General features: G+C 42.3%; 2 protein-coding genes across 2 annotated transcripts in view; both read left to right on the top strand.

Moving 5' to 3' along the window:
* Positions 1-244: 244 nt before the first annotated feature.
* LOC139262426 (protocadherin-10-like) lies at positions 245-2734 on the top strand (the record flags this gene model as incomplete). Its single annotated transcript, XM_070877620.1, has 1 exon — positions 245-2734. A coding segment is annotated over one exon (2490 nt), but the record flags the coding sequence as incomplete, so codon positions are not given.
* A 5118-nt stretch (positions 2735-7852) lies between these two features.
* The window catches only part of LOC139262843 (protocadherin-10-like), a 43003-nt gene continuing 36258 nt past the window's right edge, over positions 7853-14597 (top strand). Inside the window, exon 1 of the mRNA XM_070878023.1 lies at positions 7853-10563. Within this exon, the coding sequence (XP_070734124.1) occupies positions 8095-10563 (2469 nt within the window). The 5' untranslated portion in view covers positions 7853-8094. The remainder of the gene's footprint in view (positions 10564-14597) is intronic.

Below are 14597 nucleotides of genomic sequence, written 5' to 3' on the forward strand. Positions count from 1 at the left end.
CTTCCCTTTTCATCCTCCATCAGACCAGTGTAAGACTGAATGGCGAGCTGCTGCGTAATTTTTCGCCGGCAATTTTAGGCGAAATGAGACGATTTAAAATGAAATAATCTCAGCGATTTTCGAAACAAGTACAGGTACTGTTGCAGAATACGTCCTTCAAATTAAGAAACGATATCTAAATAACTGTTATAGGAATTCTGAACGGACCGCTCTTTTCCTGAAACCATTGGGATGATTCGGTGTGGAAATGCGATATAAAATAATTTGGCTGCCAAAATGCCAACTATTGTTCTACATATTTTCATCATGGAATCTAGTTTCTGGGCAGATTCGTTATTCGATTCCTGAAGAGCTGGAACTGGGCGCCTTTGTTGGGAATATCGCCGCCGATTTGGGTTTAGATGTACAGCAGCTCTCGGCTCGCAGTCTACAGATTGTGCCCGGGTCCAGGAAACAGTATTTGGAGGTAAATTTAGACAATGGAATTTTCTTTGTGAAGGATAAAATAGACAGGGAAGAGCTCTGCGGGCCGAGCCTCACTTGCGTGCTATCCTTGGAGGCTGTGATTCAAAAACCCCTCAATCTGTACCACGTTGAAGTGGAAATTCTCGATGTAAATGACAATGCTCCCAGATTTCCAAAGAGCCAGTTCCGCCTTGTAATCTCAGAGCTTGCTGCGACGGGAGCGCGCTTCCCCCTCGAGTCCGCGCACGATCCGGACGTCGGAATCAACTCCGTACAAACCTACCAGCTCCTCCCGAACGATTATTTTACTCTGGATGTAGAGACGCGCAGTGGAGTGAGGGTGTTTCCAGTTCTGATCTTGGAAAGGTCCCTGGATAGAGAAAAGCAATCAGTCCATAGGTTAGTGCTAATTGCCAAGGACGGCGGATCTCCGGAAAGGTCAAGTACTGCTCAGATCACAGTGGTGGTGCAGGATGCAAACGACAATGCGCCCGTTTTCCCCCAATCGGTTTATAGGGTCACCCTGTTAGAAAGTGCACCTAAAGGAACTCTGGTAATCATGTTAAATGCTACTGATTTGGATACTGGTTCCAACGGAGAAATAGAATACTCCTTCAGTAGCCGGACAGCGGCTAGAGTGCCTCAGCTGTTTAGTGTGGATCCGAAAACTGGTGAAATCGTAGTTGAAAGACCTCTGGACTATGAAGAAAGCAATGTATTCGCCATTTACGTGCAAGCAGTCGACAAGGGTGTTTTGGCAATCCCCATCTTTTGTGATGTTGTGGTGGATATTATTGACGTGAATGATAACGCCCCTGAAGTGACTCTGACTTCTTTGTCTAGCCCAGTTAGTGAAGATGTTCCACCCGGCACGGTAGTTGCCCTGATCAGCGCAGCGGACAAAGATTCTGGAGAAAATGGACAAGTGCAATGTGAAATAGCAAATACCCTTCCCTTCAAGCTAGACTTATCTTTAAAGAGCTATTATAGACTGCTTACACAACGGCTGCTGGACCGTGAAAATGTCTCCAAGTACGACGTTACTGTCACATGTAGGGACGCAGGAAAACCTACGTTAACATCCAACAAAACAATCCTAGTGGAGATTTCCGATATCAATGACAACTCTCCCCGCTTTATGCAGCCTTCGTATACCGCTTACGTGATGGAGAACAATATTATCGGGACCTTTATTTTCCAAATGACAGCCTTCGATCCAGATTTAAACCAGAATGCTCGACTATCCTACTCTATCCTGGTGACTCAGATGCAGGGCCCACCAGCGTCCTCTTATGTATATATTAACTCAGAGAGCGGTGTCATATTTTCTCAGCGATCTTTTGACTACGAGCAACTTAAAAGCTTTCAGATCCAAGTTCAGGCACAGGACGCTGGAGTCCCACCACTCACTAGCAAAGTTTCGGTGGATGTTATTGTCCTTGATCAGAATGACAATGCCCCGGTGATTGTGCACCCACTGCCCGAATTTGGCTCAGTGGTAATGGAGACGGTGTCCCGCTTCGCTGAACCCGGGTACCTGGTTGCTAAGGTCTCGGCCACCGACGCGGACACTGGCCGTAACGCGCAGCTTTCCTATCAGATTCGGCAAGCTACGGACCCCGGCCTTTTTACTATTTCAACCGACACTGGCGAAATCTGGACAACCCGCCGTATGGTGAACAGAGATGGCAGAAAACAAAAGTTGTTGATCTTGGTCAAGGATAATGGAACACCATCGCTATCCGCCACTGTGACTATCGTCTTATCAGCCGTGGGAGGCGGTACAGAAATGTTATCTGATGCAAGTACTTTGTCTGATGAGCCTGGGTTAAGTGCTGACATAAGTCTTTACTTAGTGGTATCTTTAGGGATAATATCAACAATTTTTCTCGTGGTTTTAATTACACTGGCTGTCAAGGTCCATAAGCGTCGACATGGTTTTGACGATCGCAGTTGTTTTGTAGAGATGTGCTGCTGCTTTCAAGCAAGGAATTCGCTGAATGGGATTCAAAAAGCCAGCCGAAACATTCAGATACCTCCCAACTACGTTGAAGTATTTGGAGGAGATCCACTTTCCCAAAGTTTCCGCTACGAGACGTGCTCAACTTTAAATTCGACCAAGAGGGAAGTGCTGTTTCCCGAACTGTGCCCTTCATCCTCGGAGAAGAATTACTTCAACGGCGAAGCAACGGGGAAGGAAGAAGCCCCAGTAAAAACGAAGGCTACAAACAATAGGAGTACTGTAAATAGCGAGGTGAGGTACTGGTAATGAACAACTCACGGGTTTGGTTTGGGCCCACAGGTAGCCAGCAAAACATACCGTCACAAGATTAGTTACCATGCCCTATCCAGCCTCCAGGCAGTGTTTCATAATGCGCTAAGTTTCTTGTGCAGCTCGTATTTGCAGCTTTTTAGATTAGTAATACAATCCTCTACAATCCCCTCCTTCCTCCTCCACTCCACACAGAGTACGTGCAATATTCCGTGCAATGACATCATAAAGTCGCTAAGCATAAAATCGAAACATAAACCATATCTCAGAGAATGAATAAGTTCGGATCGATTTCCTGCTGCCACCGAATTACTGATCCTACTCGAGCTGGGCTCACGCCGAACTCGATCAACGATAAGGTGCGATAAAGTATCCATAATTAATGTGGGAGAATTCGTAAATATCAGCTTGAGTAAGAGTATCCTGAACAGTTTATGTTAGTGGTGGTGATAAGAGGGAAATTTGAAAACTTTAACTGTTTTACTTTATTTTAGTTCATTACTTTTTGTTGGCTGTCAATGGGTGGGATGGGTCTAATTAATAGGACAATCCTGCATTGCCAGCTCAAGTGTAGCACCGCGAGATGGAGCAGCAAGTGTGCAGCCGTAACAGTCGCCAACTTATAGTGATGAGTAGCTAGTAGATGTAATGTCAGTTCCATATTTTTGTCCTTTCAAGGAAGGCTGAGCTCGGTTTGGGTGTTTACACACATATACATTGCTCAATGACATATGGCTAACATATGGTTCAATTTTGAAGACAGCAGAGAGCATAAGGAACAGCCTACCTTTGGCTAACAGTAAAGAAGATGCGTAATTATGTTGGGTGGATACCTATTGCAGTTGCTATGCCGCCGCTATCAAGCCGCAGTGGCGTGAGACCACGCCTTATTCAACAGGGATTGATTGGGCCGAACGGCCTGTTGCCGTTTTTGTAACTTTTATGCAATTCAATGCAATTTCAATGTACAAATACCAAAACGTGCAAAATACAAGGTTGAAATATGCGCCAACCGCGTGCGATAGCACACCATCGGAGAAAAGGGGACAGTTTTGCCTGTGGGGCCACAAGAGCCCAGCAAGGAACTGTACTGAAAGACCGCTATGAACGAACTTAAGCACTATTTTGTTTGAGATTAGCAGCAGTTTTGATTTGCGACAACTGAAATCTAACAATACAACACGGAATATCGGTGGGTGAGCTGATTCCAGAGCGCGCTACATTGATCAGGTAGACTTGTATCATCGGACTTCACAGACATTACTGATAAACCACAGTGTCACGTCAATTTCAAAACAATATACATTTTGAATCGTTTTACTATCAGCAGAGAATCGGCGGCTTCTTCTAATCTCTTCTAACTGGAGTTTAGAAATATTGAATGGAGTTCTCTACACATGCATAAACACGTGGAAAAATGTCGGTGCTTCTGCAGAGAGTACACAGGAGAACACAGTACAACTCCAATCAGTTCCCCAGAAAGCTAGCGATCAAAAAGAATACAACAACAACTTGTATTTATATAGCGCCTTTAATGTAGTAAAACGTCCCAAGGTGCTACAAAGGAATGTTATAGGACAGAACAAATAAATTTGATACCGAGACGCAGAAGAAGAAATTACGGCAGATGATCAAAAGCTTGGTCAAAGAAATAATGCTTAAGAAGCATCTTAAAGGATGAAAGAGACGTAGAGTGGCGAAGAGGTTTAGGACGAGAGTTCCAGAGCTTAAGGCCCAGGCAGCTGAAGGCACGGCCACCAATGGCTGAGCAGTTATACTAAACGATGCCCAAGAGGGCAGAATGTGAGGAATGCAGATATCTCGGGGGGGTTGTGAGGCTGAAGGAGATTACAGAGATAGGAAGGGGCGAGGCCATGGAGGGATTTGTAAATTAGGATGAGAATTTGATATCGAGGCATTGCTTAACTGGGAGCCAGTTTAGGACAGCGAGCACAAGGGTAATGGGAGAGCAGCACGGTGCGAGTTAGGACATGGGCTGCCGGGTTTTGGATGACCTCAAGTTTATATAGGGTAGAACGTGGAAGGCCAGCCAGATGTGCTTTGGAGTAGTCAAGTCTAGAGGTAACAAAGATAGGGATAAGGGTTTCAGCAGCAGATGAGCTGAGGCAGGGGCAGAGACAGACAATGTTACAGAGGTCGAAATAGGCGTTTTAGTTATGCCATGAATATGTGGCCGGAAACTCATTTCAGGGTCGAATATGACACCTAAGTTGTGAACAGTTTGTTTCAGCCTCAGACAGATGCTAGGGAGAGGGATGGACTCGATGGCTAGGGAATGCAGTTTCTGGTGGGGACCAAAGACAATGGCTACGATCTGCCCAATATTTAATTGGATAAAATTTCTGCTCTTCCAGTACTGGATGTCGGATAAGCAGTCTGACAAATAGAGACCAAGGAGGGGTCGAGAGAAGTGGTGATGAGGTAAAGCTGGGTGTCCTTAGCACACATGTCGAAGCTGATGTCATGTTTTCAGATGATGTCGCAAAGAGGCAGCATATAGATGAGAAACAGGAGTGGTCAAGGATAAATCCTTGGGAGACACCAGAGGTAATGATGCAGGAATCCATTGCAGGTGATTTTCTGGCTATGATTAGATCGATAAGAATGAACTTTTCTGTAATATCTGGCCCCTGACAGCAAATAGACATGGTGATTCCATCCAATTAGTCTGGGATCAATTCAAGCCCGTGACCAAAGTCAAAAGGACAGTGTGCTAATGCAATGTGCCAACGTTATCTCCAGGATTTGAATGTTATGCAGCACAAGTTGACTGGAAGATCGAATAAATAACATCAAATTGCGCAATTACACAAGGAGAGTGGAGGTTTAGCTGAACCACCCTAATTTATCACAATGAAATATTCATTGAGACCTGTTAATATTTTTCAGAGTTCGAGACAGCAACTATAATCAGAGCACTTAGGGAAATAACAACAATATATTCAGTTTTGCAATTCAAAAAAGTAAAGCGTGGCGCTGGTAATAACACACCAGTTGCCTTAACGTCCAATGTTGTAAAATACATGAGAACCTTTTGTAGGCTCCTACAGCTGAGAACTGGGAATCCCAGGTATACAAGAAGGTTTTAGAAATGATAATCTGCACTTTACAAATACAACGGAATTATTTGAGATGTAACTAAATTAAGATAAACCAGTAGATGTATTGTATTTAGATTTTCAGCAGTCAACAAGGTTTGACAACAGACCAGAAGTGAGATTGGTTGCAGAGATTAAGTCTCGCGGAATAAGTTGCACATATTCTAGATTCAATGAAAATTGGCTTAGTACCAGAAGACAGAGGTCGGTGCTAACTGATTGCAGTTATATTGTACAAGGATATTTTCTTCGATCTCCACTGTACACAATGTGTGTAAATCACGAGGCCAAGATATAGTAGTGTTAACAATGTTCCCAGTGACACAAAAATATGTGGGCAGGTCGTGAGTTGAAAGAAACTTGATTATTTTCCATCAGACGTGCACTAAATTTAAAAATGGGTTTGAAGTATGAAAGGTGTGCAACAAAGTAAGATAATACATGTTTGAGCTGAATCAGTAAGCCAATCTACAACAATAAAAAGAAAACTTGGATTCATATTGCGCCTTTTACGACAACCAAATGACTCAAAGTGCTTTAGAGCACATTAAGTATTTTTGGAATATAGTTTCTGTTGTAATGTAGGAATCAGTGCAGCCCATTTCCACACATTAAGCTCCCACAAACAGCAACGTGATAATAACCAGATAATCTGTTTTTGTCATGTTGATTCAGGGATAATTATTGTCCAGGACACTGGGGAGACGTGCGCTGCTCTTCTTCAAAATAGTGCCATGGGATCTTTTACATTCACTTGAGAGAGCAGACAGGCCGTGGTTTAATGTCTCATCGGAAAGACGGTACCACCGACAGTGCAGTACTGCCTCACCACTGCACTGGATTGTTATCTTAAACTTTTGTGCTCAAATCTCTAGAGTGGGACTTGAATCCACAACCATCTGACTCAGAGAGACGAGTGCGACCCATTGATCCACAGCTAACACTCTAAGCAAGAAAAACATAAATACGGGAGGGATCATTGATCCTAACCTGAACACATCTAGTCAGTGTAAAAGAATTGAGGAATAAGGGAAATCGAGAATCCAGAAATACCTGGAAGATATTGGTTTACAAGGCGTAATATGTTATTCTGACATTGTACAAATTAACCTTATTACCTGATCTGAAGTATGGCCTGCAGTAATGGTCACGCTACCTCTAAAAGATTTCACCTGAATTAAAAAGGCTTGAAGGGTGACGGTGGTGATTTTACAAATTCTGAGATTAAGGTTTGATGAAAGACTTAGGGAACTGCATTTATTTTGGTTTGGAAATGAAGATTGAGGCGGAATTTATGCGAGCCTTTAAAATATTGAGAGCTATAAGCTAAACTTAAGGTAACAAACTACTTAAGTTGGACCCGAGTTTAAGACTAGTGTATGTAAGGATAAAATTATCAAGATTCGAGCAAGATTAGAAAAAGACATTTGTTTCACAAGTTCGTGGATGGGTGGCGGAGAGAAAAGTGTTGATTTGAGGTCAAAAAACAGCATTATAAGTTGTCTGAATGTATATCCGTTTGGAAGCGACAAGAGCAGAAGTAATCTTAATAGTACCGACTGATAGTGTTTATGGGAGGACTAGGAAATAATTTATTCCTCCTTAAGTAGGAATTAACAGGTGGTAGGGTTTGGAAAAGTGTGATTGAATAATCACTCAGAATAGGAATGCAATTGAATGAATGTGACCAACGATATGTGCTTTAATATCTTCTCGCAGATGTTTGATAGCTGTTCTATCACATATTCCTTGAAGTTGAATTTGAGCTATGTTCTCGCAACAGATAGAAATGTCCACAATAGTAAAATAAAGTGTATTTTCATTTTTAGTTGTGCAACTATAAATATAAATAGTTGCGCTGGCTTCAGACCGTCCTGCTTTAAGAAATGAAGAGAATTCTGATTGGTTAAATTTCAATGTGCCTCTGTTCGCCAATCAGAAGCTGAGATGTGATTGGTGATCCGGCCAGCCCCCTTCACTACCCAGCCACCATCACGTAAGATCAGACGCAGTGTAACATTGGAAAGCGAGCAGCTCCGTTCGTATAGTTCACGAATCCACTGCCAATTTTTGGCGAAATGAGAAGATTTTAATGAAAAAATTCGAGCGATTCACAAAAGGTGCAAGTATTTAGTACATCGTAGTTCTTCGACTTAAAAAATAATCCAAATAACTGTTAAAAGGATAATGAATGGTGCGGTCTCGTATTGAAAAAAATTGGGATGCGTTACGCTGGAAATGAGATTTAAAATATATTTGTTGCTGAAATGCCAACTATTGTTCTGTATGTTCTCCACCTGGAATGCAGTTTCTGGGCAGATTCGTTATTCGATTCCTGAAGAGCTGCAACTGGGCGCCTCTGTTGGGAATCTCGCCGCCGATTTGGGTTTAGATATAAAGCAGCTCTCGGCTCGCAGTTTGCGGATTGTCCCCGGCTCCAGGAAACAGTACGTGGACATAAATTTAGACAAAGGAATTTTGTTTCTCAAGGATAAAATTGACAGAGAACAGATATGCGGCCCGAGACTCGTTTGTGTGTTAACCTTGGATGCTGTGCTTGAAAATCCCCTCAATCTCTACCATGTTGAAGTAGAGATTCTCGATGTAAATGACAATGCTCCCAGTTTTCCAAAGAACGAGTTCCGCCTTGAAATCTCGGAGCTTGCTCCGCCGGGAGCGCGCTTCCCCCTCGAGGCCGCGCATGATCCGGACATTGGAACCAACTCAGTACAAAACTACCAGCTCCTCCCGAACGATTATTTTATTCTCGATGTAAAAATGCGTAGTGCGAAAGGAAAGTTGCCAGTATTGGTGTTGCATAGATTTTTGGATAGAGAAACGGAATCCACCCACAGGCTGACACTAATAGCCCAGGACGGCGGGGTCCCTGTAAGATCGGGCATTGCTCAGATAACAATCACAGTAAAGGATGCCAACGACAACTCGCCCGTTTTTCCCCAGTCTGTTTATAGAGTCAGCGTGTTGGAAACTGCACCCAAAGGAACCCTGATAATCTCATTAAACGCCACTGACTTGGACGATGGTCCCAATGGGGAGGTAATGTACTCGCTCAGCAGCCATAGTTCCGCTGAAGTCCGCGAACTGTTTGAAATTGATTCCAAAACTGGCGAAATTAGAGTGAAAGGGAATTTGAACTACGAAGAAAGCAGTACATTTGAGATTAACATACAAGCAGTGGACGAGGCCCCTGACGCAGTGCCTGAGCATTGTGATGTTTTGGTGGACATTATTGATGTGAATGATAACGCACCTGAGGTGACTTTGACGTCTTTATCAAGTATCGTTTCAGAAGATGCTCCGCTTGGGACGATAGTGGCTCTGTTCAACACAGCAGACAAAGATTCGGGACAAAACGGACAGGTACAATGTCTTATATCAAACAAACTGCCATTTAAACTAGATTCATCTTCGAAGAACTATTATAGACTGCTGCTTCAGCACCTGATGGATCGCGAAATTACCTCCAGATATGACGTGACTATAACATGCCGGGATGCAGGAAACCCTCCTCTCACATCCAGGAAAACCATTCGGGTAGAGGTTTCGGATATAAATGACAACGCACCAAGGTTTACACAGCCTCTATACACAGCAAACGTAATGGAGAACAACGTTATTGGGGCATCCATATTCTCCGTGGCAGCCTTTGACCCAGATGTCGGTCAGAACGCTAAATTGAAATATTCTATCCTAGAGACTGAAGTTCAGGACGCTTCAGTAAACAGTTATGTCGCTATAAACTCAGAGAGTGGTGCCTTATTTGCTCAGAGATCTTTTGATTACGAGCAATTGAAAAACTTTCGGATCCAAGTTCATGTCCAGGACGCTGGAGTCTCGCCACTAGCCAGTAATGTTTCAGTGGATGTTGTTATCCTTGATCAGAATGACAATGTTCCAGTGATTGTGCGCCCATTATCCGAGTATGGATCCACAGCAACAGAGACAATATTGAGGCTTGCAGAACCAGGCTACTTGCTTGTCAAGGTGTCGGCCACTGATGCAGACGCCGGTCAGAATGCTCGTCTTTCTTATCAGATTTTTCAGGCAACTCATCATAACCTTTTTACTATTTCACCAGACACTGGAGAAATTTGGACTATCCGTCATATTACGAATAAAGATGCCTCTAAGCAAAGATTGGTGATTGTGGTAAGAGACAATGGAACACCATCCCTTTCTGCCACTGTCACAATCATCTTATCTGTGGTGGGGAGTGATAGTAAATTGTTTTCTAACGTACGTGGTTTATCTGAATACCCTGGATTTAATCCTGACATGAACCTTTCCTTGGTCATCGCGTTAGGGGCAATTTCTCTCATTTTTCTGGTGATATTGATTATCCTGGCTGTTAAGGTTCTTAAAAGCAGAAATGCTTTGGGAGGCCAGCACTATTCACTGGGTGTTTGTTGCTGCTTTGAAACAGGAAATTCTCTGAATGGACGTCAGAAGGCCAATAGAAATCTTCAGATACCACCGAACTATGTTGAGGTATTCGGTGGTGATCCACTTTCTCAGAGTTTCCGCTACGAGTCATGTTCAACATTGCAGTCAACAAAGAGAGACTTCATGACCCACAACACGTGTAGGTCATCTATACGCAAGAATTATGTCCGGAATGAATGTATCGGGAAGGAAAACCCAGGAATTATGAATTCTGAAAATTACAGCAGCATTGTAAGCAATGAGGTGAGACGCTTCTAAAATGGAAAAAAGACCCTCACAGGTTTGATTTGGCTGTACATATAAGTATAGGAAAAGCCAGCCCAGTCAAATGAATTGGATACAAATATTATCTTTAAGTCATCATTCTCAGTTTTCTGCACTATTTCTATTTCTAGTCAACGTGATATATAGTGTTGCCATCAAGAATATGTTCATGTTTCTTTGTCATTATATGTAACTTCAATGTATTGTCAACCCAGGTTTAGCAAGTGTGCTGGAACCCCATTTGATACTGTTAGCGTTCTGAACCTGATCAGGGTGGATACAGGGGAACAAGTAGATGTAATTATTTGCATTTCCAAAAGGCATTCGATAAGGTGCCACATAGAAGGCTACTACACAAGATAAGAGCTTATGGAGATTGTAGGTAATATATTAGCATGGCTAGAGGAACAGAAAACAGCGAATCGGGATAAGTGTTTTTTTTCAGGATGGCAAACTCTAACTAATGTGGTGTTCCAGGGTTCAATGCTGGGGCTCAAAAAATTACAATCTAAATTAATGACTTGAGTGAAGGGAACGAGTGCATTGTAGTACATTTGCTGATGATACAAAGATAGGTGGGAAAGCATGCTGTGGGGAGGACACAAAGAGTCTGAAAAGGGATGTAGATAGGTTCAGTGAGTGAGCAAAAAATTGGCAGATGCAGTATAATGTGGGAAATATGAGTTTATCCACTTTGGTGGGAAGAATAGAAAAGCAAAATATTATTTAACTGGAGATAAAATACAGAATCTTGCAGTACAGAGGAATCTGGGTGTCATCGTAAATGAAACACGAAAAGTTAATAAGCAGGTACAGCATATAATTAAGAAGGCAAATGGAATGTTGGTCTTCATTGCAATTTTGATCTTCTTATTTAAGGAGGGATATACTTGCATTGGAGGCAGTGCAGAAAAGGTTCACTAGGTTGATTCCTGGGATGCAGTGTTTGAATTATGAGGAACCTTTGAGCAGATTGGTCCCGTACACATTGCAGCTGAGAAGAATGACAGGTGATCTTATTGACAAATATAAGATTCTGAGGGGGCTTGACACAAGGTAGATGCTGAGAGAATGTTTCCCTGGTGGGGAATCTGGAACTAGAGGCATAGTTTTAGAATAAGGGGTAGTATATTTAAGACAGAAATGAGGAGGAATTTCTTCTCTCAGAGGTCAGAATTTTTGGAATTCTCTAACCAACGAGCTGTGTATGCTGGATCATTTAACATATTCAAGGGTGAGATAGGCAGATTCTTGAACCATAAGGGATTCAAGCGGAAAGAGGCAGGAAAGTGGAGTTGAGGCCAAGATCAGATCAGCCATGATCATATTTAATGGTGGAGCAGGCTCGAGGGGCAGTATGGCCTACCCCTGCTCCTAGTTCTTATGTTCTGATGTTCAAATGAAGTGTATTTAAATGTATCGGAAGTGTTGAAATTGTCCCACACTATATAAACATTTACATTTTAGCTATCTTGCAAGGAATTCTGTGCAAGCATGTAACCGTGTAAGTACAGAACACGTTCCTTGACAGTAGAATAGGAGTTCCAGCAAGTTATTGTATATCAGTTGGTTACTTCCTTGATGCCATGGCCTGAGCGTGATAGTTCCAAGTAATTAATATCAGGAGGTTTCTGAGTTTTAAATCGTCCTAAATTGATCAAGTCATCTTGTATTGTTGGGCTTCATATAACTTACAGAAAAATTGATTTTAGATCTATTCAATATTTTGAAAATATTCATATTGAATCTTATTATTGTCAACAGGGAATCAGTTTCCGATCTATTCTAACTAATATTTAGATATGAGTGAATGGAGTTCTGTCCAGATGCATAAGCACGTGGGAAAAGTCTCCCTGTTCCTGGAGAGACTACAGGTGAGACCACCGTCCAATTCCAGTCATTCCCTCTCACCCCATTGTGCTCTATAAATATGGTAGGAGATTGGTGCCTGTATATAGAAACATAGAAACATAGAAAATAGGTGCAGGAGTAGACCATTCGGCCCTTCGAGCCTGCAACACCATTCAATAAGATCATGGCTGATCGTTCACCTCAGTACCCATTTCCTGCTTTCTCTCCATACCCCTTGACCCCTTTAGCCGTAAGGGCCATATCTAACTCTCTCTTGAATATCCAATGAACTGGCATCAACAACTCTCTGCGGTAGTGAATTCCACATGTTAACAACTCTCTGAGTGAAGAAGTTTCAACTCATCTCAGTCCTAAATGGCTTACCCCTTTTCCTTAGACTATGTCCCGTGGTTCTGGACTTCCCCAACATCGGGAACATTCTTCCTGCATCTAATCTGTCCAGTCCCATCAGAAATTTTTTATATTCTATGAGATCCCCTCTCATCCTTCTAAACTCCAATGAATACGGGCCCAATCGATCCAGTCTCTCCTCATATGTCAGTCCTGCCATCCCGGGATTCAGTCCAGTGAAACTTTGCTGCACTCCCTCAATAGCAAGAACGTCCTTCCTCAGATTAGGAGACCAAAACTGAACACAATATTCCAGGTGTGGCCTCACCAAGGCCCTGTACAACTGCAGTAAGATCTCCCTGCTCCTATACTCAAATACCTAGCTATTAAGGCCAACATACCATTTGTCTTCTTCATTGCCTGCTTTACCTGCATGCCAACTTTCAATGACTGATGTACCATGACACCCAGGTCTCGTTGCACCACCCCTTTTCCTAATCTGCCACCATTGAGATAATATTCTGCCTTCATGTTTTTGCCACCAAAGTGGATAACCTCACATTTATCCACATTATACTGCATCTGTCATGCGTTTGCCCTCTCACCTAACCTGTCCAAGTCACCCTGCTACCTCTTAGCGTCCTCCTCACAGCTCACACCGCCACCCAGATTAGTGTCATCTGCAAACTTGGAGATATTACACTCAATTCCTTCATCTAAATCATTAATGTATATTGTAAATAGCCGGGGACCCAGCACTGAGCCCTGCGGCACCCCACTAGTCACTGCCTGCCATTCTGAAAAAGACCCGTTTATCCCGACTCTCTGCTTCCTGTCTGCCAACCAGTTCTCTGTCCACGACAGTACATTACTCCCAATACCATGTGCTTTAATTTTGCATCCATTGACAGCAAAAAGAGGGGTGATAATTTTATCCAATTAGTCTGAGTGGAATTGAAGCCTATGACCGAAAGGAAAAAGGACAATGTGCTAAGACAGTGTGCCAAACTCCTTACCTTGATTTGAATTTTAATAAGAAAACTTTGAAACTACAATCCAACGTTTCCGCAGCGAAAATCAAAGTGGGCAATTAGAACAGGATAATGTAGGCTTGGCTGAAATACCACAATTAGATCAAAATGTGAACAAAATTAAACATTCATTGAGACCAATTAATATTTTTCCGAGTTCTATAATTGCAGTACCTAGGGTCCTAAGGATAACTAAAGCAATTTCAATGCTTAAAAATAAGTAAAGCACTTACTGGTAATAAATCAACAGTTTACCTAATGTCCAAAGCGAGAAAACGTTTGAGAACCATTTGCAGAATGCTCCAAATGACGGACATGGAGCATAGGTATCCTAATAAAGTTTTATAAACGAAAGGCTGCACCTTACCAATATAATGGAATTCTTTGAGATGTAACCAAGCTAGATTAAATCAGTAGATGTAATTCACTTAGATTATCAATGGAAATTTGACAATAGTCCAAAGCGAGACTGCTGGAGCATTTCACAGTCCATGGCACATTATCCAGTTGGGATGAGAATTGGCTTAGTGCCAGAAGACAGAAGTAGGTGGTTTCCAGGCATATTCTTCAAGGATACTTTCTTGGACCTCTACTTTTAATAATGTTTGCAAATCTTAAGTAAATTTGTAGTCGTTTTAGGACTTTTCACAGTGACTAAAAGGTGTGTGTATTCAGGCAGTGAGGTGAACGAAACATGATTATTTACTTAACGACTATTACCAATGAAAAAAATTAATTAGAGGTATGAGATATGCATTTTAATGACGAAAATTGAAAGCT

Source organism: Pristiophorus japonicus, chromosome 4 (assembly GCF_044704955.1).
Source record: "Pristiophorus japonicus isolate sPriJap1 chromosome 4, sPriJap1.hap1, whole genome shotgun sequence".
NCBI lineage: Eukaryota > Metazoa > Chordata > Chondrichthyes > Pristiophoridae > Pristiophorus > Pristiophorus japonicus.